This window comes from Poecile atricapillus, chromosome 1 (assembly GCF_030490865.1).
Source record: "Poecile atricapillus isolate bPoeAtr1 chromosome 1, bPoeAtr1.hap1, whole genome shotgun sequence".
Taxonomy (NCBI): domain Eukaryota; kingdom Metazoa; phylum Chordata; class Aves; order Passeriformes; family Paridae; genus Poecile; species Poecile atricapillus.
Window position 1 is genome coordinate 33,468,463 of NC_081249.1, and position 22,839 is coordinate 33,491,301.

Genomic DNA, 22,839 nt, shown 5'->3' on the forward strand with positions numbered 1-22,839 from the left:
TGCTGTTTGTCTGTCCTCTTGTTTTCCTTGCAGGAGAAAGTCAGGGGGTGGTGAACCCCACTGACCAATGATGGTAATCTAGCACTTTACTAACCAATAAGAGTTTCCTTTCTGTACTTTCCACGAACTAGTCTATATAACATGGCTGTAGCAATAAACTAGAGATTCTCTCCTGTTCTGACTCCCTTGAGAGTCTGTGTCGTTCTTTCCTGCCGTTCCCAATTAGAACGACAATTCTATGCTTGGGACAGCTACCCAAAAAACTACAAAGGAAGAGTGCATTTCTTTGTTGACCAGCAATAATATGATTCAGCAAAGTTACTGGTGACCAGGGCTAATTTCTGTATGCAAGGAGATGCTGAAAATCCATGTATTGCTTGAAAATGGGAAGGACATTAGTCCAAAATAACAATTAGCAATGCAAAACAGATTCTAGTACATCTTGTCACAAAATTAGCCATATTGTTTGTTCTACTCTGTCTTAAGTTGCAGACTAGCTTCTCTTGGTGTTCAGACTGGCAAGAATTTCCAGCAGTAGAGAATCTGCTAAAGAGACAAAAAAAAGGCCAATATGATCTCATAGTATGTGATGACTCTGTGTGAAAATCCTAGTCTGTATACTCTTCATCTGCTCCTTGTCAGGAAAATTAACCCACAAACACCAGAGGTTTATGTCCAAAAAGGAGACAGAGGAGTCCTTTTACTTTATTCGAATAAAGGGAGAGGCCATGGGGCATTCCCCTGGGGTCTCTCAAATTTTTGGAGGACGCAGCCTCCTTTTTATCCTAATTCCCGGCCGCTTGTCCCTTCTCTCTTTCCCCATAGGCTGAGGTACTTGAGAGGTACAGACTTCCCCTTCCCGGAACGCCTGATAACGGCGGCGATACCTTCCCCCCCCCACCCCCCAATGCATAATCCCTTCTTAACTTTTATGGAATTCATAGTGTTCTTTCAGTGCCTCTTTGATCTTCTACTGGAATCCATCCCATTGTTTCCGTCGTCTCTCACTGATAGCTACATCTTATCAACTGACCCACAGCTTGTTTGTAAAGACAAGCTCATCATTCCTCTCATCCTGGGAAAAAAAAAAAAAAAAAAAAAATAAAGAGAAAGAAAAAAATGAAAGAAAGGAAAAAAGTACATGAGACTAAAATACACAGATGTCTGATTGAAATGGTTGTTTTACACATTCACCTGTTTCCCAATGCAGTTTACCAAGTCTGTGCAAACATTTGTGCTGTCCCACTGCATAGGTGGTTGGGGATTTAAATAAGATGCTGGAGGCAAGGAATGCTTTCTGTGATAGTTCTTTCTTAAATGTGTGTGAAAACAGCCTCAGAGAATGATCCCAGCAATAAAGCAACCTTCCTTTCTGTTGAACACTATGTAAGGAATTGAATACTGTGAAAGAATTGATCTGTAATTCACAATTGTGTATGAGTATAGGTTAATCTAATCTTCAGTAGGAATTATTTTCAAAGCTTTATACCAATTTTAGATAAGTTGCTAGGATCCCAAACATAGGATTTATAATCTTTCCTGATAGAAAACACGAAAGGAGCTTTCAGAAAATCATAGTATTTATGTTATTTTGTCTTCTTTATTTTCATATCTTAGAAATTATATTTTCAAGGTCTTCTCTATAACCAGCAGGATTAAAAACCTGCTTTAAACAAGACACACTTCATGTTTGTCACAAAGGTATGATTACAAGAGCTTTAAGAGACACACAGAAAATACAATGAATCTCATTAAGATGTAGGCTGTCCGAGTTTGGCTTTGTGTGTTTTATCAAGCTCCCAACACCACCAAGACAAACAGATCCTAACCCATGATAGGAGAAGTGCAGATGTGCACACAACGAGCTCTTGCTTCCTTAAGATGCCTTCTCAACACCTGGGCAGGTTTCCAGCTCCTGATGTTTATTGAGAACTCCCTCTCTGTGCTTTTGGGGCAATGCAGAAGAGTATCACACAAAAGGAGGAAAAGGAGTTAGAACCTTATCTGTGAGCATGCAAGCACTACCAAGCAACGTGGCAATAAGAGCCAGTCCACACAGAGACACAGACCATGCACATGCTTTGCCCATCTGCTTGAGGATGGCATCACTGCTGCCCTGGGAAGGACAGCAGAGAGCTGAAAGGCTCCCTGCGAGCTGCGTGGGCTACAGCAAGCCTCTTTCACCAAATACCTTGAAATGTATCCTTTACAAAGAAAATGTTTCACTTTTCAGTTACCTAGATACCACTTCTGGAGATCACAAACCTGTGTGTTAGACTGTAATTAGATATATTTCACAATATCCCCATGAGGAAAATCACTAATTACAGCAGTTTGTTGAAATTAAGGTGAGTGTAGTCATGGCTGGTAGTGTCTATGATACTATTGCAGTCTTGTATCACTACCCTTCAGGCTACGATTGTATCAAATCTCAGAAGCCAAGAGGGTTAGGTCTGTCTGGCAGATGAATAGAGAATTAAGAACTGATCTACGCATTTGCAATTTCTTAAGAAGTTATGTGCTCATAAGTCACAAGTCATATTAATTTGCTCAGGAGTAAGTACTCTGGGGCTTTGGTGTCAGGAAACACCCTAGAGCTTGAGAGCCTGTGTTATGCCAGAAAAATAAGACCTACGGCCTTTCCTGATCAGCTGCAGTCATACAAAAATCCCGTATTTCTATGGGACTGATAATTTTGCAGGACAAGTATATTGGTCATGGCAACATGGGAAATTGCATTTGCCTTGCATCTTCTCATTAGCAATATAAAAGTAACTTTATTTTTCTTGCATTTGAATACTTTCCTGAAGCATTACTACAGCAGTGGTGAGATAGTTCCATTACAGAGCTGCATGTCAGCAGGATAAGAAGTCTCTTTGCACACACAGAAGTTTTAAAGTATAAAGTTTTCTGTTACAACAGGAAACACAGCAATTTATGTGGGAAAATGATGTTCTGGTAACATAGTTTTGTTAGTTTTAGATTAATTAAATGGTATTTTAGTTTTTAACAAAAATGTATCAAATGTTTCCTATTCCTTCTATTTATTTTATTTTATTTTTTTATTTCATTAATGGATGCACAGAAAGAGGAGCCTGATTGCCTAAAGGCTGAAGATCTGCTAATCTGCAGATCTGCTACTCTGTATGAGATACACGGGGGTCTGGGAGGACTGCTAGATTTCCAGAGAGTGAGCTAGAAGAGGAGAGGATGTATAAGACTCCTGCATTTGCAAACAGTCCCAAACTGTCCTAGCTGGACGCACTGTGTGTCCTGGTTTGAAACAAAATTTTAGAGGAAAGAGCTGGTGCACAGAGGATTTAGATGAAGATCAGCAAACCAGTGCACAAGAAACACAGGAAAATGGCTCATAGATCAAATACACTTTTCAGCTAAGATGTAAAACTGGGCTTGGTGGTGTTGAGGGTAGCTATTGACTCGAACTGTAGCTTCAAAAGCTCAGAGCAGGCTTCACTACTGCCCGGGCATAGGGCTTTGCGGTACAGATGACGCCAAAAAGGGTGTCAGTCTCCCCTCCTCCTTAGCAGCCATTTATGAACAATTGGTTTCACTTCCTCCTTTCTGCTGTTCTCGGGCCCCTGAGCTGGACAAGCCTTTCAACCTGCTCAACTGGCAGAGCACTGCTCTGCCGCATTTCCTGGCTTCTCATCTCTTCTGTTCCTACAGCAGAAATGTCATCCTTCGTTTAATACAAAATGTCTCTGAAGTTTTGTTAGTGGGTATGGACCAGGTGTAGGTGGCCAGGTGCTGGCAGCACAGGTGGTCTCTGTGAGGAAACCGGGCTGTCCCAAGCAGGGCACAACCACTTCCAGACAGCTCCAATAGACCCACCATGGGGAATGGCTGAGCCCCACCGCTAACAGCAGTGGCACCTCTGGGAAAACATATTTAAGGAAGGGCAAAACCACTACGTACCAGAGAGAGAGAGAGGGGTGAGGAGAAAAAAGTAGAGAATATCGTTGTGAACAGCAAGGTCAAAAAAAAGAGGGGATGGAGGTTCTGGAGCAAGGGCTTCCCTGTAGCCCATGTAAAGAACCACAGTGGTGCAAATATCCGCAGTGCAGCCCATGAGGGACCCCACAACAGAGCAGGTTCCTTTCTGAAGGAACTGAACAAAACACCAGAGACAATTTTGAAGTACTTCACCTCAACCACAGAAATCGAATCTGTAAAATCTCGGCAAAAATGTTTTTGACTGGCCAGACACTCTGATAAAAAAAGTGTAGGTTTTTCCTCTGGGGAAAAAAACCCAAAAAAAACCAAAAAAACAAACCAGCCAAAGAAAACCAAGCCAAACAACAAACTCTCAAACCACAGCCCAACATAGGAAGCCCGACTATTTGCAATGGAAGGCACAAAACAGCAGAACGCTGGGGCTTCTCCTGCCGCCACTTGCTACTTCTGCTGCTCTGAAACACTTCCAAGAAGCCGGGTCTTCCGGGGCAGCCCTCTCAGGGAGGCGAGCACGGCGGTGCCACACGTCCCGACGGGACGGCACCGACGCATCCGTAAGAAACGGACACGATTTAGCATTAGTCGCTTTGTATTTACACGCCGTACCGGGCGTTCTGCTTCCGACTTCCACAGCCGAACGGGCACACGGCTCCGGGAGGGACACAGCTTTCACCTCGGTAGAGCGCTGGGTTTACGAGCAGCCGCCTCCTCCTCCGAGCCGCTCCCTCAGGACGGGCGGGGGGGAACCCTCACGGGGAGACCCCTCCTGGGGGAAAGTCTCCCGGCGGGAACCCTCCCGGGGGGAACCCTCCCGGGGACGAGGGAGCCATGGCGATCACTGACAAACCGCACTGTCCCGCTTGCCCCAGCCCCGCGGGTGCGCTGCCTCCGGCGGCTCCTCGCCCGCTGCCGGGCACCGCCCCGTCCAGGCGTCCCCACGGGCCGGAGGCGATGGTTGGAGCGGGACGGGGCGGGGAAGGGGAAGGGGAAGGGGAAGGCGGGGGGAAATGTCGCGGTCGCTACGGGAGACGGGGGAAAACCGGAAGCCGGCGGGGCGGGGCGGCGCGGCGCTGGCGAGCCCTTCCCCGCTCGCAGCCTCTCCCCGCCGGGCGGCGGCGGCAGCAGCGGCAGCGCCATGGGGTGTTTCTTCTCCCGCCGCAGGAAACCGGGCCGGGGCGGCGAGCAGCAGCAGCAGCAGCAGCAAGCGGGAGCCGGGCAGGACGCGGCGAGCGGCGAGCAGAAGGCGCCGCAGTACAGCTGGGACCTGCGAGCCAAGGTACCACCCTGGCTGCTGGGGCTGGGGCTGGCTCTGGGGCTGGCTCTCCCTCTGGCTCTCCCTCTCTCAGTGGGCAGCGTCTCGCCCTCTCCTGCCGCCCGGGATTTGCGGCGGAGTGTGTGCTCCGGCAGGGAGCACGCCTTCCCCGGTGCAGCTGATACGGCTCGGTCCGCGCAGTTCAGCGCGCTTATTTAAACAATTAGAAAGTGCTTAGCCTAAGGATTTTACCCTGGTAAAAACCGCTCTCAAATTGTGCAAGTGGAGAGGGCGGCGCGCTGGATGCCGCGGCTGCCGGCGGTGCGAGCATCGCTCCCCGGTGCGGGGCCGCTCCGCAGGGGGCTGGCGCTGCCTCCCGGTGGGACAGTATCCTGTGGGCAGGAGCTTGGCTGTGATAGTTCCCATGGGTGTCTGCCTGCCGTCGGGGTTCCTGAGACAGAACGGAGTCCCCTGGGTGCCTGCTTCACTCAAGCAAAACGGGATTGATGGCTGGGGAGTTGCTTGTGCTCGGGCGAGTCCCCGCGCCTGGCATTGCAGCGGAGGCATAAAACTCGTGCCGTGTGTCCTGACAATCTATATTGGTTTTTCCTGCTTGGGTGTTGGTTTGGGGTTTTTTTAAGAGGAAGTAGAACTACCTTATTAGCCCTTAAAATGGCAGATAAAGACAAATCCTTCCCCTTGCTGTTTCCAGAGCTCCTGGAGGCAGTCATGACGACTTAAGCGGGAAAGCATTTAAATGCTGGATAAAAATATTTCTTCCTAGCCTCATTTCAAGTTTCACTTCCTAAATATATGACATTGTAGCCCTACTAGGCCTCTCTCTCCTCTCCAGCTGCCTTCGGGTGGGGGAAGCAGAAACTGGGGCAGGCGGTGAACTTAATTGACGTGGTTTCAACAAACAAAATCCTCAAACCTTTAGGCCATGTTTTACAAGTATGGAAAAGAAAATTTGTGAACTTATTTGAATGTTTAGCTTGCTTGTTTTTCAAACTTCGCCAGGTGCTCTAGGGTGTCCCTTAAGTCTTGCAAGTAGATTAAAACAAGCTTAGATGGAGATGAGCTAGAGAGTGTGCGTGTGGCCTGGAAGAATTGGTTCCTCGAGGATAAAGATGAGCAATCTGTGTTGGGCTTGCTGCTTTGACTGGATAGTGGATATTTAGAGAGCGGAGAAGGGGAGGATGATAACTTATTGTGCGTATGGAGACTGTTCTCACAGCGGGAGGGGCTGTAGTGAAGCCATATTTTAGAGTGGCAGAACAAAACTTTGTCTAAAAGTAAATTACTAAATCATTCTTTGGAATAATATTTTTTAATTTTAGAGCAAATTCAGCAGCTGAAGCTCAACAGGTATGAGAATTTTTACCTCATCTACTTATATACAGCTAACTTTGAAAACTAAAAGATGGAAAGTCAGCATATAGAAAGACTTGGTTCAGAGAATAGCTGGCCTTGTTGCTATGGAAATGATTGTTGTTAACTTGCTGGAAGTAGGCTCAAGCTAACATGTGAAACTGTTACAGCAGCGATAGTCTATCTCTGTGGAGTAAAAAAACCTTGGTCATGGATAGCATGTAAAACTTCCTCCTTGTCTATAAAAGACTCTCAGAAACCAGAAAAATCAGTGAGTTTGAGCTGTGCTAGTGAACTGTGTAAACCATCAAATTAGCTGCTTAATTTTGTACTGTACATCTAAGAATGGCTATTTAATGTCTGAGTTCATTTCTCTTGCTCTTTGCAGCCTTATTTTTCATTGGGCTTTTTGGGTGTAATATTAATACATTAAACCAGGAAAGCACCTAAGATCACTTTATCTCGGGTGAAGGAGTACTGAGCACTTGGTGCACTAAACTTGTTGATCCCAGTTTGTGTTAAGTGATACCCTGTCAGCGTTAACATAGCTTTAAATGTTGTCTGTGATACTTTGTCCTGTTGTCTATTGCATTCTTGTTTCTGATGCTTCACATATACTTATTTCACAAGTCTGTATTTGTACACAAAGTTAAATTGAAACCAGTTGGAAAATTTGTGGCATCAAGACTCCTTTTTGTTCATGAAGTGCACTGAATTGTATTCTAAACCCTGAGAACCTCAACTCTGTCAACAGTTGTGTTAAATTGTCTTTTGAAGTTTATTTCCACCAATTAAGTTTGGGATGTATTTCTAATTTTAGGCTCTCCTACTCAGTGATGCAGTTGTGGTTATATAGTGCAGTTTTAAAAGCAGGTTTGGCAATTGTCTGTAGTTTTTGTAAACCATGCTCTGTCTGTTCTTACGGGTGAGTATATCTTGCTACTCAGACACCACAGCTGTCTTTCTCCAAACTAATGCCATGCTGACACGGCAGAAAAATGTAGGCACACTTGTGTGCATATTTGTGTGATTAAGGATGTGTAGACGGGTGACTGAACCTGAGGGGTTCCTCCAACAAAATTATTTCTTCTGCTTCTGAAGGACATCACTGCTAGTTGAACCTATTTTAATGGTGTTCTGATGGCAAAAGATGATTAGTATTGATATTGTCTGCTAGTGTAGCCCTAGACAAAGACTAATATGATGATATCCCAATGACCATGTAACTCTTGTGCAATAGTCCCAAAAATGGACCATGTGGTAGGAAATTCTAAATAGAAAATACTATAAAATGCTGATAGTTGAATTGAAATTAAGGAAAGTATATGAATTTGAGGAGGCTTTTCAGATTTCTGTGTGACTTTAAGTGAGGACGGCACTTTTAAGGTATGCAAATTTTAATCAAATTTAGATAGCATTGTAAATCTGCTGGAGTCTCAGTAATGCTTCCTGAGCCTTTGGTTCAGAGAACTGTGAAGATTACTTATGGTGCACTAAAAGAACCAAAGGATCAGATTATCTTGAAAACAGAAAGGAGAAGGATGAGTATTCAGTTTCTTGCTGCTCTGGGATTCTAAGTCCATGAATGTAAGTAGAGCACAGTTTATTCCAGTGTGTTATTACTGCATTGCATGCTGAGGATTTATCTCTTGATGTCTTTGGGCTGTCATGAGAGTCTCTTTCTGACCAAGTGTAGTGGTTCTCAGCCCCTTTCAACCTTCTTCAGCTAGCTTTCCACCTGGACTGTTTTCCTTTTCCACTGTATGACTAACAGCACTAACCATGTGGGTATGTACAGGCAGGAGCTGGGGCTTGTGTGTCTTGTGGTGGCAGATACACTCATGACCTCCACAGAAGAAACACAAATAGCTGCATCATCTTTTTTGCTGTTGTCTCATGTCCAAAGAAATAGGGCTAGATTAATTATGCTCACAGTGGCATTTAGAGCTTAGAGGAACTTTCCTTCCCAGATAATTTTTTTTTTTTACTTTTAGGAGGAACAAGTAAAGTTTTGTTTTATGTCAACTGATTTGCAACTTAACTGCTTTAGTTGATAGGAACAAGCTATCATTGTTATTGTGCTGTGTAGCTGTATTTAAACAGTTAAAAACCTCAAGAGGTTTAACTTTCTGCCTAAATCACAGATAGTCTTTCATTAATTACCTTACGTTTGAGGATTCTTCATGAATGATCTGAGCTGATTTGGGTATCTTGAATTGTGTAGATCTTGTTTAGGTAGCCATTTTGTATTTTATTTTGGAAAATTAATAAAATAACTTTGTTTTTCTCTAAAGAATTAATTATTTTTGTCCTTAAATCCAGTATATCTCCCTTATGTTTCCTGGTGCACCAGAACTACTGCTGTATTTCTCGAAATGTGGTCAGATCAACTGAGAAATAGACAGAAGGTTCACATCAAGCAGTATTTCCAGTTAGACCAAGTACAGGCCTGTGGTAGCTTCCTTTCTTCTTTCACTTTTTCTGTATGCAGTGTTTGGCAGTGGTTTGCTGAATGTGAATGACCATTTTATGCTGTTAAGGGCATTATGGAAAAGCATGAAGATTCCCAAGAATAGAATAAAATGAGCATTCAGACTGTTGAATTTGCCACTTTTAAGGTCAGGGTGTGCAGGAGATGCTCCAAAATGAAAAGCTGTTTGCTAGTGACAGGAACCTGCACTACTCTTTCCATCTTTTCTTGTTGTGCAAGAATCTTGAAATCTGCTGGTGGGTGAGCAACTTCAACAAGCAATCTCCAGAGGATGTTGCAACTCATTACTTGAGGGCACCAAACCCATGTAAGTACAAATATGCAGAAGTATCTAGGCCTGGGAATGTACTTTTCTTTCTTATTTCCCTTATGTTAATTCCCCTGCTGACAAAAATAGTGCTTAAAGCTTCTTAAGTTGGTGTGCCTAGCCTATAGGGACAGCTTTTAATGTCACTGGGTCAGCAGCCAATTGTTCCATGTCATCAGCTGTGTATCAGTTCATTTCTGAGCTGCCATCGGTAGTGACTTAGAGAAATGGGGAATTAATTTTTTGAGAATTATATTTAAAAGAGAATACCTTAGTGTAAGTGGTTTAGAAATACTTTACAGACTGTTTGCTCAGCAGCCTAGACACAGGTAACTAGAGGAGAGCTGTAACCTGTTACAAACAGCAGTATCTTCTCATATTTGTAGGGGCATATCACTGCTGACTGAAACTCCTTCTCTGTGAAAAAGTCTCACTAAGACATGAACTCATACCAGAAACACTTTAAGATAGTGGGATCCTTTATGATTCTAGGTACAGTTACCACTAACAACTGTGAAGGTCTTTTACTTCCAAGTCTTCTTCCAAATGGGAGCTGCCCAGTTTTGGTGCCAGTAAAGTGGATAATGGTGGCTGAAGAGATGTACGTCATGTGCAGATTTCACATAGCCTCTGACCTGCTTGCAAGACAGGGGTTTGCAGGAAGGAAAGCTGCTTAACACACCTTGCACTTGTAACAGGATGTCCTAGAACTGTAAGCAGCCATGACAAGCTTGTTTGCCTTCACTTCTCTCCTTTTGTTTGTTCTTTAAAATGCTTGCTCCTTACAATTTGTCCTCTAGCTCTTTGTAACAGACTTCTTACCATTGTAATTGCTAATAACCAAAGATTAGCCTTCTGTGCCTGTTTTGAGAAAGAAAAATATTAGCCCTTTAGGAAGGGCTTTTCCATCATCACATCTGGTTATTCTAGATCATTCTATGGAGTAAATTCCTGAACCTGTGCATAGCCATTTCAATTAGGAGGTTTCAGCTCCTGAGCTGTGCCAATATCTGTTCATGTATGACTCTTATCTATTCTAAGAACTCTTTGAATTCAGTTGAAAATATTAAGAGTTACTGCTATGAATATTGTCATCTTTTGAACATATATCAACCTGAGGAAAAGAAGACATTTAAACAACCTGTTAAGGGCTGGAGAGTAAAGGATCTGTCTGGGTGAGATGGGTGGATTTGGACAAAGTATTTTTAAACTTTATCTAAATACAAAGGACAAGTAGATGAGCTATCAAATAGTTGAGTTTTCCTGACCTGCCACATGCTTAAGATCTAATAGCCAATGGAGCACCAAATGGATGGGCAGAGAAATGTTGTGGTTGCCCTGGTTATGGTTGTACAAGACTGCAGATGCTTTTTCCTCTGTTTCTTTTGCCTTTCCTAGCCTGCTTTTTTTGCTATGTTGCCAAGACAGAGCTTGAGAAGCAGTTGGTGTTCACTGTCATGGGAAGGAAGGTGGTTGTATGATATTAACCTGTTGATGATACCTGAAGACTTCAGAGAAGATGAACATGAACCAAGAAGGCTGATGGCATCCTGGCTTATATGAAAAGTAGTGTGGCCAGCTGGACTAGGGCCATGACCTATACTTGGCACTGTTGAGGTTGTACCTCAAATCCTGTGCTCAGTTCTGGATTCCCCACTTCAAGAAAGACACACAAGTACTGGAGCATGTCCAGAGAAGGGCAATGGAGTTGGTGAAGGGTCAGGAGCACAAGTTTGATGAGAAGCAGCTGAGAGAGCTGTGGCTGTTTAGTTGGAAGAAAAGGAGGCTCAGGGAAGACCTTATTGCTCCCTACAACCACCTGAAAGGAGGCTGGAGGAGGTCAGGGTTGGTCTCTTCTCCCAAGTACCAAGTGATAGGACAAGGTGAAAAGGCCTCAAGTTGCTTCAGGGGAGGCTTGGATTGGACATTAAGAAAAATTTCTTCATGGAAAGACCTGTAACAGGAATCCCATGGAAGTGATTGAGTCCCCATTCCTGGAGGTATTTAAAAGATGTGTAGATGTGGCAGCTGGGGACATGTTTTAGTGGTGGACTTGGCAGTGTCAGGTTAATGGTTGCACTTGATGGAATTAGAGGTCCTTTCCAATTTAAACTGTTCTGTAATCCTATGAGCATATAAGGAGCTGTTGGGTGCATCCTCAAAATCATGGTTCTGCCTTCAGACCTCTTTCTCTGGCACGTTTCTTTTACACAGGAGAAGTGAAATATTTATATCTGCTATAGTCTTTTATCCCCTTCTCTCAGGGGCAATAACCCAGTGGGGGGAGAGAGTATCAAATCTATTTCATGAAGTCCCTCCAGTCTGTACTACAGTGTTAATCAATAAATTCTCTAAGTCTTTAAAAGGATAACTGCAAAGCAAAGTTAAAGTAAATACACAAATTCCCTGGCATGGTCAACAAACTGAGAAGCTGGGTCAGGTGGAACTCGTAGTTCTGGAAAATAGGCAAATAAAGAGGAGCTCCTGAATTTGATAATAAGCTGAACTTTTATCTTTATCTTGACTACTGTTCTTACTCAAAAACTCTCATTTGAAACTGTCTATAATCTGTGAATTTGCTGACTAACCAGTGTTTTTCACCTAGGCCTAAATAAAATTGCAAAGTTTCGCATGTCCTTGCAAAGGCCACAGGGTAAGATGAGCTAGTGCTGTTTCTGAGGCTTTGTGGAGCAGAGCAATTCAGAAAGACGTGCTTAGGTCCCAGGTTTTGAAAAAGCTGTAAGTTCTGGAAACACTGAACTTCTCATTCCTAAGAGAAGTAACTGTTCCTCTGTGCCTCTTCTGAAAGCAGCAAGTCTGTCTCCCATAGTTATTTTTTTAAAAAAAAGCCAACACCCAACATACAGATATACAGAAACATACACAAATGTTATAGGAGATACCTGGGAAGAGTATGTCCAAAAGCAATTTTAATATTTATATTCTCAAGAGAGAATATGAGGGTAAATAACTTGTATATACAATACAAGGATCAAATGCATAACGTTACTTGAGACTAAAGGCCTTGGAGGCAAAGGATGCTGTGTGACTGAGTCTTCATGAGGTGTCCCTTATCTTTTGGGTCTCCCAATTTGATTTGTAACACTTCCAGCAAACTTTCCTGGTGTGTACTAGTGGTATTAAATATGATTGAGGAGAGAATTCTAGGAAGCCATCTTCATTGTCTCAGCTTGTGTTTTATTTGGAAGATTGATCAGACTTCCTTTCCTGTCTGAAAGTCATATATGTTGCACAAAATACATTTTATCAGCTGGTAGAGATTTTTAGCTTCCTTTGGCTGTTACAGTCAAAAGCTGCCTAGGCTGGTTCAATGAATGTCTGGTGCTAGCCCATTCTGGTTTATGCCTTTTGCTGGTCTCTAAATATTGAGTCAATGTTTGACATGCTAGGAAGAAGTTTTTTTAGAAATTGGACTCCACCTAAACTGTGGTAGTGCGTGATAACAGATTATGGTACAGCAAATTTTAAGAGCTTCAAGGTTGATAATCAAATAACAAGTTGGTGAAGTGGTCTTGTGTTAGACATTCACTCATACATTTCATACACTCATACACACTAAGTGCTGTTTTAATGAGCTTTCACAAGAGGGCAGAGTAGAATTTGCTCCAGGAATTGTAGTTGGCTTGAGAGTTAATTTATATCTAGAAATAAGCCACCTCAGATTCCTTTGGTTTTAGGACAGCATGGGCTGTATTATTCATGCTTTCTACCTGCATTGCATCCATCCTAAGTGCTGTGTGGCTCATGATTTGCTGCTCCTTAAAGGAGAGTCCCAGGGAAAGCCACAGGTTCTCTCAAGTGTTCTGCCCCAGTGAGAGGGATGTTGGAGGGGAGATGATCTGCAAACATACCCCCTGTACCACCACTACCAGTTTTTGGCATCTTGGACCAGGCTAAAACAATCTCGTATGTTTTGTTAGCACAAAAATCTGGTCATTGTTAGCGCAAGATAATGCTGTGGTGCAGATTAATGAGCTCTCTGTAGTTTGCTAGCATAATAGAGAAGATACTGCTTGACAGCAACAAGATTTCCTTGCAATGTGTGCACTGAAATATGACCAATAAAACTACTCAAAAAGGAAATCCTGTGTATCTCCAGATTTATAAATCTGTAAGTATGTTGGACAATTTATATATTACTGTTACTACTCAGAACCGTCATTCTTGTTGAAACAGTTGAGAGTCCACAGTCAAAACTAGCTCCCTTTGCCCTTTCTTTATTAAAGGACAAACTGAGTTGTTTTTCTTTATTCCCCTGGAGCATCTCAGAAGTTTAGTTTCACTTCTTAGTTGTATCTCAATTCAGTGTATTCCAGTATTTTAGCTAAAAGAGTTGCTTCTGATCTTTGATCACTCATTGAAGACCCTCGTGGCAGTTTTTCCTATACAATTTCTTCAGTCAGTGTAAGTCAGTGGGCATTTAGCGTTATAATATTCTCTGCATTTGAAGACTTTAACCTTTTTTTTTTAATTTTATTCCTCCTTTAGATTGACCCCAAAGATTACACCTTTTCCGGACTTAAAAATGAAACTGTGGGTCGACTGCCTGGAAAAGTAGCAGGACAACAGTTTGTCATACAGGACTGCGAGAACTGTAAAATCTACATATTTGACCATTCTGCTACAATCACGATTGATGACTGTGTAAATTGCCAAGTCTTTTTAGGACCAATAAAAGGCAGCGTGTTTTTCCGTGACTGCAAAGATTGTAAATGTGTGGTTGCCTGCCAACAGTTCCGCACACGGGACTGCAGAAAGCTGGAGGTGTTCTTGTGCTGTGCCACCCAGCCCATTATAGAGTCCTCCACAGGTATGAAATTTGGATGTTTCCAGTACTATTATCCCGAGCTTGCTTTACAATTTAAAGACGCTGGTCTGAGTATCTTCAATAACACGTGGAGCAACATCCATGACTTTACCCCTGTGTCTGGAGAAAATAACTGGGACCTTCTGCCTGAAACTGCTGTAGTCCAAGATTATGTTCCTCTGCCCAGCTCTGAGGAGCTGAAAGCCGTCAGGGTTTCTACTGATGCTACAAAGAGCATAATACCCATAACTCGAGGGCGGAGACAGAAAAACAGTGATGAATCATGTTTGGCTGTGTTTTTTGCTGGTGACTACACAACTGCAAATGCCAGGAAGTTAATTGATGAGGTAAGCAACCTTTGTGTTCATTCAGGTTTTTAAATTCTGAATTAAACTTTCTTCTGGACAGCCTCTGATTCTCCCTGAAGGGGGGCTGTAGAGGCTCTGTTTGTCTACTGACCATACTCATTTGAATTGTTTAAAACCTTGAAGCAAGATAAGAGACTGAATTTCATTTGATCAGTCAGTTGCTTTACAGTTGACATCCTGTGAGTAGCACATCTGTCCTCTAACAGTTCTGGTGTACTTTTCCATCATGATGCAGCCAAGTGATGCTCTGAAGAAAATATGTAGTAGGTTTTATGAACTTGGTCAAATATAGAGTAAGTGATTGACAATGCTTGTGAAAGGGATGCAACTGATTAACTTGTTACCTTATTGTCCTGAAAGTCTCAGCTAACAAAAGCCTGTCCTGAAAGTTTTTCCAGTACCAACAGGCAAAAAAAAAATTTGTTGGAATGTTTTTTCTGAAAGGGGCAGTGAGTGTTTTGTCACAACTGGTCAGCTGTCTTTAATGACTTACATAGCTTTTTTATTTGGTTTATGGGGTTTTTTTTTTGTTTTCAGGTTTCTTTTTCTTTGTCTTTTTTGTTTTGGTTTGGTTTTTTTTTTCCTGTGCTACAGCAGCTTCCAAGCTTGCCCGAGTTTGTACTTTCCTGAGGCTAAAACCTGGGAGAGTCTGTCTGCATTCAGCATCCTGAAGTGCCAAGGATGTCACAGAGCAGAGCCAGTAACCATGGGCTACAGCATCTGAGAGTGGTATCTGCAAAAGCTGCTGATCACAGTGTTGTATGATCAACTGAACATCTGGTGGAGCTCTTTCCCTTGGGTTTTTATCTGCAAGGAAAGAAAGCTGTGGGGTGCCTCCTTGCCTCCCCACTGCCCAGTTGGGCTTTTATGGGACTAAGCTACTGAGTTACTTGGATGAAAGGAGATAACCACTTACAGGTGGTTTCTTTTTCTGATGAAGGAATAGCTACAGGAGGAGGAGGAGGGTAATAGATGTGTTCTCCTCTGTTAGTAGTTATTTAGAAGTTAGAGTTAAGAAGATGCTAAAGGACTAGTTAGTGAGTTTCTGTGGAAATCTAACCGTTCTGTAGATTAATGGATGTTTTGGAAGTAAAAATGCATTTGCTCCTTTCCCCCATGCTTTAGCTTCATGCTAGATTTAGAGTAAAAACGAGGGGGTGGGATGTGTATATGTGTTTTCAAACATTAACTATTGTTCCAAACCTGAAAACCTCAGCAGTGGATAGAGGAGAGTTGGAGCTAACGCTTGACTGAACTATTGCAGACTAAAGCGAACTGACTGCTTGTTTCCAGGTGCTGAATGCCTTTAACTCCCATTAATTTCTGCTTGTGAGGGATCGTGGGGAAAAATACATAACCCTGGGCCCTAATATATAAAACAAAAACATTCACATTTATTTCTCTAGGTGCACTAGGGCAGAGAAGAAAATCTGGATAAATGGAATGAAAATAAATAAAAGCGTAGGAAAAGCAAATGGTCTCTGAAAAGAGCAAAAAGAGTCCCTTTGCTCTGAGACTTAATGTGTATGGGAAAAATGAGTCTATTACAGTGTAATCTGAATAGTCAAGTTGAACTTCACCTTAGAATTCATGTTAAAAATGCTTCTTTCTCTATTAACAGATGACCAGTAAAGGCTTTCAGCTGGTACAGACTAAAGAAGTCTTAATGAAGGCAGAGGATGCTCACAGAGTTTTTCAGCAGAGCGCATTAGAATTCATTCCGCTGCTGGATAAAGGTGAGTTTGTGTTTTATTTCTCCTCTCAATATAGAAATCTGTCACTAGAGAGTTCTGGAGAAGAAATAGAAATGAAGGACAAATTTGTATTTCAAGGGCATACTGTACAACCTCTTGAGATGAGTTTTGGAAGCTTCAGTGAAGCTCTAAACCAGCCAGAACTCCTGAAGGCATCAGAAATTAGTTATTTCACTTGTATTTTTTGTTTCTGCTCCCCCTCTAGTGGTCCAACCACATAGCTCAGGAGCAGTGACACATGCAGATCTGCCTGGAGTGGTCAAAAAAAATTCATGCTTTTAGACTATTTCTAACATGTCACCAGTGCTGCTCAACTACTGAGCTGTTCAGTGTTTCTGTACAAATCATTTAAGAAAATCAGTAGAGATGTACATAAAGCAGATAAGCCTTTAAAATTATTTTTTGTAACTGGTGTACTGTCGTTCTAATTGGGAACGGCAGGAAAGAACGACAGGACTCTCAAGGGAGTCAGAACAGGAGAGAATCTCTAGTTTATTGCTACAGCCATGTTATATAGACTAGTTCGTGAAAAGTACAGAAAGGAAACTCTTATTGGTTAGTAAAGTGCTACATTACCATCATTGGTCAGTGGGGTTCACCACCCCCTGACCCTCTCCTGCAAGGAAAACACGGGAACAGACAAAGAGCACCTGGCAGTTGTTTTCTGTCTCTGAGGATTGTTTTGAAATCCTCCTATGAATTTCCCAGGCTAGCTTCTCAGGCAGGCCTGGCAGGCCATGGGGCCTGCAGCTTGCTCCAAAGCTAGCCTCCATAGTGTACTATCAGAGTATTTCAAAAGACTTTCTATTGATATGACTGCAGTTGGGTTTTGTCTCTTCTTGCAGAAGTACTGACATCTTGTTATCTGTTGTATGCTAAAGCTCACTACACATTTCCAAACTTGCTAGCAACGTGCAGGTTTTTTTCATGGTGACATGAGAGGTCTGTGATGCTCATTGCAAGAACAGGACAAAAGTCATTGCACTTACATGATGATAGTCTAGCTTATGGGCTTTGTTGCAGTCATGTGGGAAGAAATACCATGTTCAGAATGAAACCAGAGAAAGCAGATCTGCAAATAGTGGGTGAGAACAAGTATAAAAATCAGGCAATTCGCTATCTTGGGACTGAGGCAAAAATGCTTGAATGACTCAGTTCCACTCCAGATGTCTGTGAAATGGCTCACTATTTGAGCAGCATAGTCTGACTCACTTCCATGATGCACTCCTTAGCATTTTTGTGCTATTGCTGCCTTTCAAGAGGTAAAACTGGAATCCTGCCCAAATCTCTGGGGAAAAAAAAACAAAGCATGGAATTGCAGATAACACTGTACTTTTTTGGTAACATGTTTAAGTCTTTTTAATTCTTTATCTATTGTTGTGGGGCTGCTCAAGTGAAAAAAATAACATGCTTCTTGCAAGCTTCAGAATTCCCTATGGGTCGAGAAATCTACTGTTTCAATGTGAAGCTTAGAACTACTATTGATTTTAGATGAAACTGTTTTCTAGGTCCAGTGATTGCTTTGGAATTCAATGGTGATGGTGCTGTGGAACAATGTCGAAGCACTATAAATGAAGTTTTTAGTGGGACCAAGGTAAGCTGGTGCATTGCTTTATTCCCAGAAAATATTACAAAACGTCTGAGCTACTTCATGGTCAAGATATAATGTTGACATACTTCACTATCTTTTTAGTTTCATGCGTAGTAAAATTGGAATATCTTGTTGTTTTGGTTTTTTGTACTCAAAACACAAGTTACTTGTATGACAAGAAAATTGTCATAGGAAAGGGAGTTCCCATATCCACTGAAGAATACAAGATTTCCACTTAAAACTGTTATTTCACATAATAGCAAAATCAAGCTCTATAATTATAGTACAAGAAAGTTCTGCTTCAAGTCTTTGATTTAGTCACATAACTGTGTGGTGTTGTGTCTATTAAACCATGAGAAAGATAATATGAGGGGATTTAAATTTTTTTCCATGTTCACTTTTGCTGTGTAGGATACCACAGAACGCTTTCCTTCAAAGACAGTGTTCTTTTTTCTTCCGTCAGCTTCTTTCACTTTAGCTTCCTTACACCACACTTTCCTTGCCATTCCCTTTCTCTAAATGGCAATGATTTTGAGAAAGTTTATGGAAACATTTAGAGCACTCCTGATAACAGGAGATTAACAAACCCGTTGCTTTCAGGCAGCTGTTCAAAAGAAGACTAGAATGTCTTTGAGACACAGCATCCACACAGCTCCTTGCTGTCTTTCAGCTCCTTTCAAAAGACTTACTTGGAACTAGGCTGACCAGTTTCTGGAAAACAGTCATCTTGTAATAAGTCATCTCATTTAATTTTTTTGATTGAGGCTTTTACTTGCATGTTGAGATGGGTGAACAGCCACAACGTTCTCTGTTACACCCAGCTGTTTGGCTATTGCCTAAGACAGTTGTTGTTGATCTGCTGAAAGCTTTCAAAGGTAACGCTCCCGGAGCTTGGACTTTCACAAACATTGATAAATTTTGAAAAATGCAAAAGTAATTGAAGATACTTTTTTAAAAATAGTCATCTGCTAGAGAAGCAACAAAGTTTTTTTTAAGGGTAATATAGCACAAGGAAGACTTTCTTACAAACTCTCCCTTTCTGTTATAGGATAGTTGTCTAAGAATTTTGTATTTTAATTTTTCCCCTGCTCTCCTGGAGAGAGTTGACTTTACCAATCAAAATACATTAAATAAACACTAACTGAAGCTGTGACCCCTGAATAATGAAGCCCCAAACTCCTGATTCTGAAGGCAAGGGTTAATGCAGCCAGCACGTGTGCTAGGAAAGGGTCATGATAACAAATAGCGGATGCATCAGGGAGGAGAAAATACTTGGATTTGTTCTGTCATGCAGTGGGAACCAACAGTTGTGTCTCTCATGAAATGCAAAACTAAAAATAAGCATTACTGATTCCAAATGAGCACGGCTGCTTTTACTGACACATAACGATTTTCTTGTTTAACAAAACAGGTTTTTGTATCGGAAAGCAAAACATCAGCATCTCAAGATGTAGAAAATTTCTACAACTTTGCTGACATGCAGATGGGAATGTGAAGTTTAGCATGAAGGTGCTCACGTATGGTTTGTGTCAGCACTTGGATGTCGCTTGGCTTGAATATCACAGTAATTTTGTCATTTAGTTTTGTATTTCTCATATATCCCTTTTATAAAGCCACTGGTGGTTTTTAATACCATATTATCTGAACTGGAGTAAACTGCATAGCTAGCCATGTGCATTGTGTTTGAAACTTAAGTTTTACTTCAAAAACAATTGAGATTTTCTACTAACTTTTTTACGGTGATTTCTAAATATCTGTCGACACTTGAATGTTTATTGACAACATCTAATGGTTATACGTATTTTAAAAGTGCAGTGCTGATCCAAGTTTGATGCAGTAGTGATTGTTATCTTTCACTCAGACACATTATTTAGAAAGTGCATTTATGTGAAACTTGCCCTTCAAAATTTTTCTGCATGCAAATTTTCTTCACTGGCAGTCCAGGAAGGAAGCTGTAGTCGTTGAAGTTTTCTGAAGCTTAGTCTGAAATGAATTGTCCTTGCAGCATGCTTTCAAAAGCAGTTTGGGACTGGCTTATTCTGCTTCAGCACGCTTTTTGAATAAAGTTGTTTGCAGCAGCATTTATGGTGAGCATTGCCACAACAGTATTCTGGAAGTGAGCACTTGCCAGGCTTTTCTGCTTTGAGATGGATCCTGAGCATGAGTGCTCTGCTGAAGCTACTCTAAGGTCTGCTCAGGTTCTTTGGTGATACAGCTGCCTCTGGCATTGCCAGCTCACATGTGGGATATACATGAGGTTTCTTTGCACCTGGAACAATAAACCTCTGGCTTATTGTTGTTTGCTAGAAAGGACACAGCCAGTAGTCAGTGAAGGACTTTGATGGCATTAAAAACCTGTTCTTCCTTGCTAGACCCCAGGAGAAGGCTTTTACATGCAGAACTGATATAGAAAGTGCTGTAAAGTGCTACATACTGCCATAGGATTTATTTTGTATGAATTCTAAAGACAGACTGAAGTGCTACCAGCATTTTATGAGATGCATTTGAATAGTGTTCAGTAATAATGCTTATTGCTAAGTAATGCATATTAGAATGCAAATCTGTATGGGTACTAAATACATGATTGATTTATTTTTGCATATTACATCCTTACTGATTTTTCTACATGAACTTAAAGCTTAAGTCCAGGTTTACAAGCACTCTAATACTTGAACCAATTTGCATGCAGATACACAAAACCAAATTTCATAATTAAAACATGGCTTGCCAGTTTGCATAGCCTTTACAATTCATTGAATGGATTGGGGGTGTGTTGAGGTACTAAAGCAATTTCCTCCTTATGGTCATGCATCAAAGGGGAAGATCTTGCAAATCTTAACTGAAAATGAGTCTTCACTCATCAGTTTCGTAGCTCTGGAGCTCCAAAGTGGATGGCTAAAAACACATCTCTAATTTTTTTTTAATTACCACATGAAAGAATTTCTTCTGAAATTCATAGTTCTGTAATGCCCAAGAGCAGTTCTGAACTGTCATTTTGTTGCTGCTGGGCAAATACTTGCCATTAGTTTAAACTAGAGAATATATCCTTAGGACCTCTTGTTATAGTTATGGATAGATTAAATAAGGAAGAATATATCCTGAATAAATTAAACCATTGGTGTACTAGAGGTAAGAAAATTGCCACTTCTTTGAAATGTTTTTATTTGACAAAGTGAAAGAAAATCAAGCCACCACCAGAATCCAATTGGTAGAAATTACCACTTATTTGCACTTGGCCAGACAGAATTTTTTTAAATTTTTTTTTTTCTTTTTTTTTGGTGTGAGGCAAGGCTGAAAAAAGAACTAAAAATTTCACCTTGCCTTCCAAAGTACTAGCACAACTCATCAGTCAACATTTATAAGAATTAATCTAGACAAGTACAGTAAATGTATTATTTTGGTATGGACAGTACACTGAAATTATGTCATGTACTTCAGAACTGTCATTGTGTGGTTTGTATCAGCAGTAGATATACTGGACTACCTTGGTCTCTAAACTTTTACATATAATATTTCCAAAGTTACATGCTGACACATGATTATGTGTATGTTTATAGCTTATTTTTTGTATCATCAACCTGCTCTAGAAACAAAGTGCTAAATGGACTTTTGTGACTCCTGCTGGAGGAAAGGATGATTAATTAAAAATTAAGCTAGGCTTGAAACAGTGGAATAACTTTTTTACATGCTGGTAAAGAGCAATGGGTTTTTTTGTTGTTTGTTTTTTTTTTAACATGGATGGTCTGTTTATTAACACAAAGAATTTTTGATAAAAAAATCCCTAAATAATGAAGGAGTTTATAAATCCAATTATTTATCTATCTTTTGATTTCCATTTCTTGTTAACAGGTGTTAAGAACACTTCTAGCTTAAGAGTCAGGAATTCTTTGCATTACAGAATGGTACATGTTTCATGTATTCTTTGTACATTTCTTGTGTAACTTTTAATGTAATTTGTATTACACTGTGAATGTGATTCATAATAAACATTTGAAATACTTGAACTCTGGATTCTGAAGACTTTTTAAAATTATAGTATATTAAAAACAATTATAGTAGGTATAAAAACTGATTTCCATGTTTAAAGAGGGATGTATCTTGAAATAGATACTCATAGCTGATAGAAAATAAGCATTAACTCTCTAGGCATTCAAAAACATGATTTTTTGACAGCAGGGATTTTTCCTTAGTCAGAGATTGTGGTGGTTATAGTAGTAAAATAGTTAATTTAGAAAGCAGGTCCATTTAATATTGGAAATCTGGTAAAATCCTCCTGAAAAAGGTGAACATTTAATAAATTTCCAAACATGGCTTTAAACTGGTCAGAAATGTGACTTTTCCAAGCAGAAATGGTAATTCTCACTAAGCACAAATATTTAGAAAGAACATAAAGTACTGTATCAATACAATTGTCTTTTGAAAATAATGAGTAAAAGTATGAAGCTTTAAAGTATCTAAGCTTTTGGTTTACCTTTAGCTATTATTGTACAATTTTACAGCTTAAAAACTATCTTGTTACCCCAGTTGGATCCAAGTTGCCCAATAATATTTTTTTTTTATGTAGTGTGAATCATAGAAAAGCTGCCCTTAAGTATTTTCACCATTTTTGCCAATCACATCTTCAAATATGAACATGAAGTATCTGTGCCCCAGTTGCTAGATCACCCACTTTCTTTTGTCATATCTAATATACATTTTTTTGCATGACTTTAATCCACATACCAGGCTGCACTTACATAACTTGGACAGACTTTTTTCAATTCCATAAAGCAGCCTTAACCTTTTATTACAAAATATATGCTTAAGTCATTCTGACTAATATGGGGAAAAAAATGTTTTACTGACTTAAGTATGAGTAAAACTCTGTAGCTGAATATTTTCTTATTTAAATGCTGTCTTTTA

At 40.8% G+C, this 22,839-nt stretch overlaps 1 protein-coding gene across 1 annotated transcript; it reads left to right on the top strand.

Annotated features, from left to right (window-relative positions):
• Positions 1–5,036: 5,036 nt before the first annotated feature.
• Positions 5,037–21,933, top strand: RP2 (RP2 activator of ARL3 GTPase). The gene is made up of 5 exons (XM_058829425.1): positions 5,037–5,251; positions 13,906–14,571; positions 16,214–16,328; positions 17,855–17,940; positions 19,349–21,933. Exons 1-5 carry the CDS (start codon positions 5,111–5,113, stop codon positions 19,430–19,432), a joined length of 1,092 nt encoding a protein of 363 aa, XP_058685408.1. The 5' UTR covers positions 5,037–5,110; the 3' UTR covers positions 19,433–21,933.
• Positions 21,934–22,839: the final 906 nt, after the last annotated feature.

Bases quoted from the DNA above. Each gene is read 5' to 3' on its own strand.
- RP2 (XM_058829425.1), top strand. From the start codon at position 5,111: ATGGGGTGTTTCTTCTCCCGCCGCAGGAAACCGGGCCGGGGCGGCGAG. The intron at 5,252-13,905 runs GTACCACCCTGG...TTCCTCCTTTAG, and splicing joins GCTGGGACCTGCGAGCCAAG to ATTGACCCCAAAGATTACAC. The intron at 14,572-16,213 runs GTAAGCAACCTT...CTCTATTAACAG, and splicing joins CCAGGAAGTTAATTGATGAG to ATGACCAGTAAAGGCTTTCA.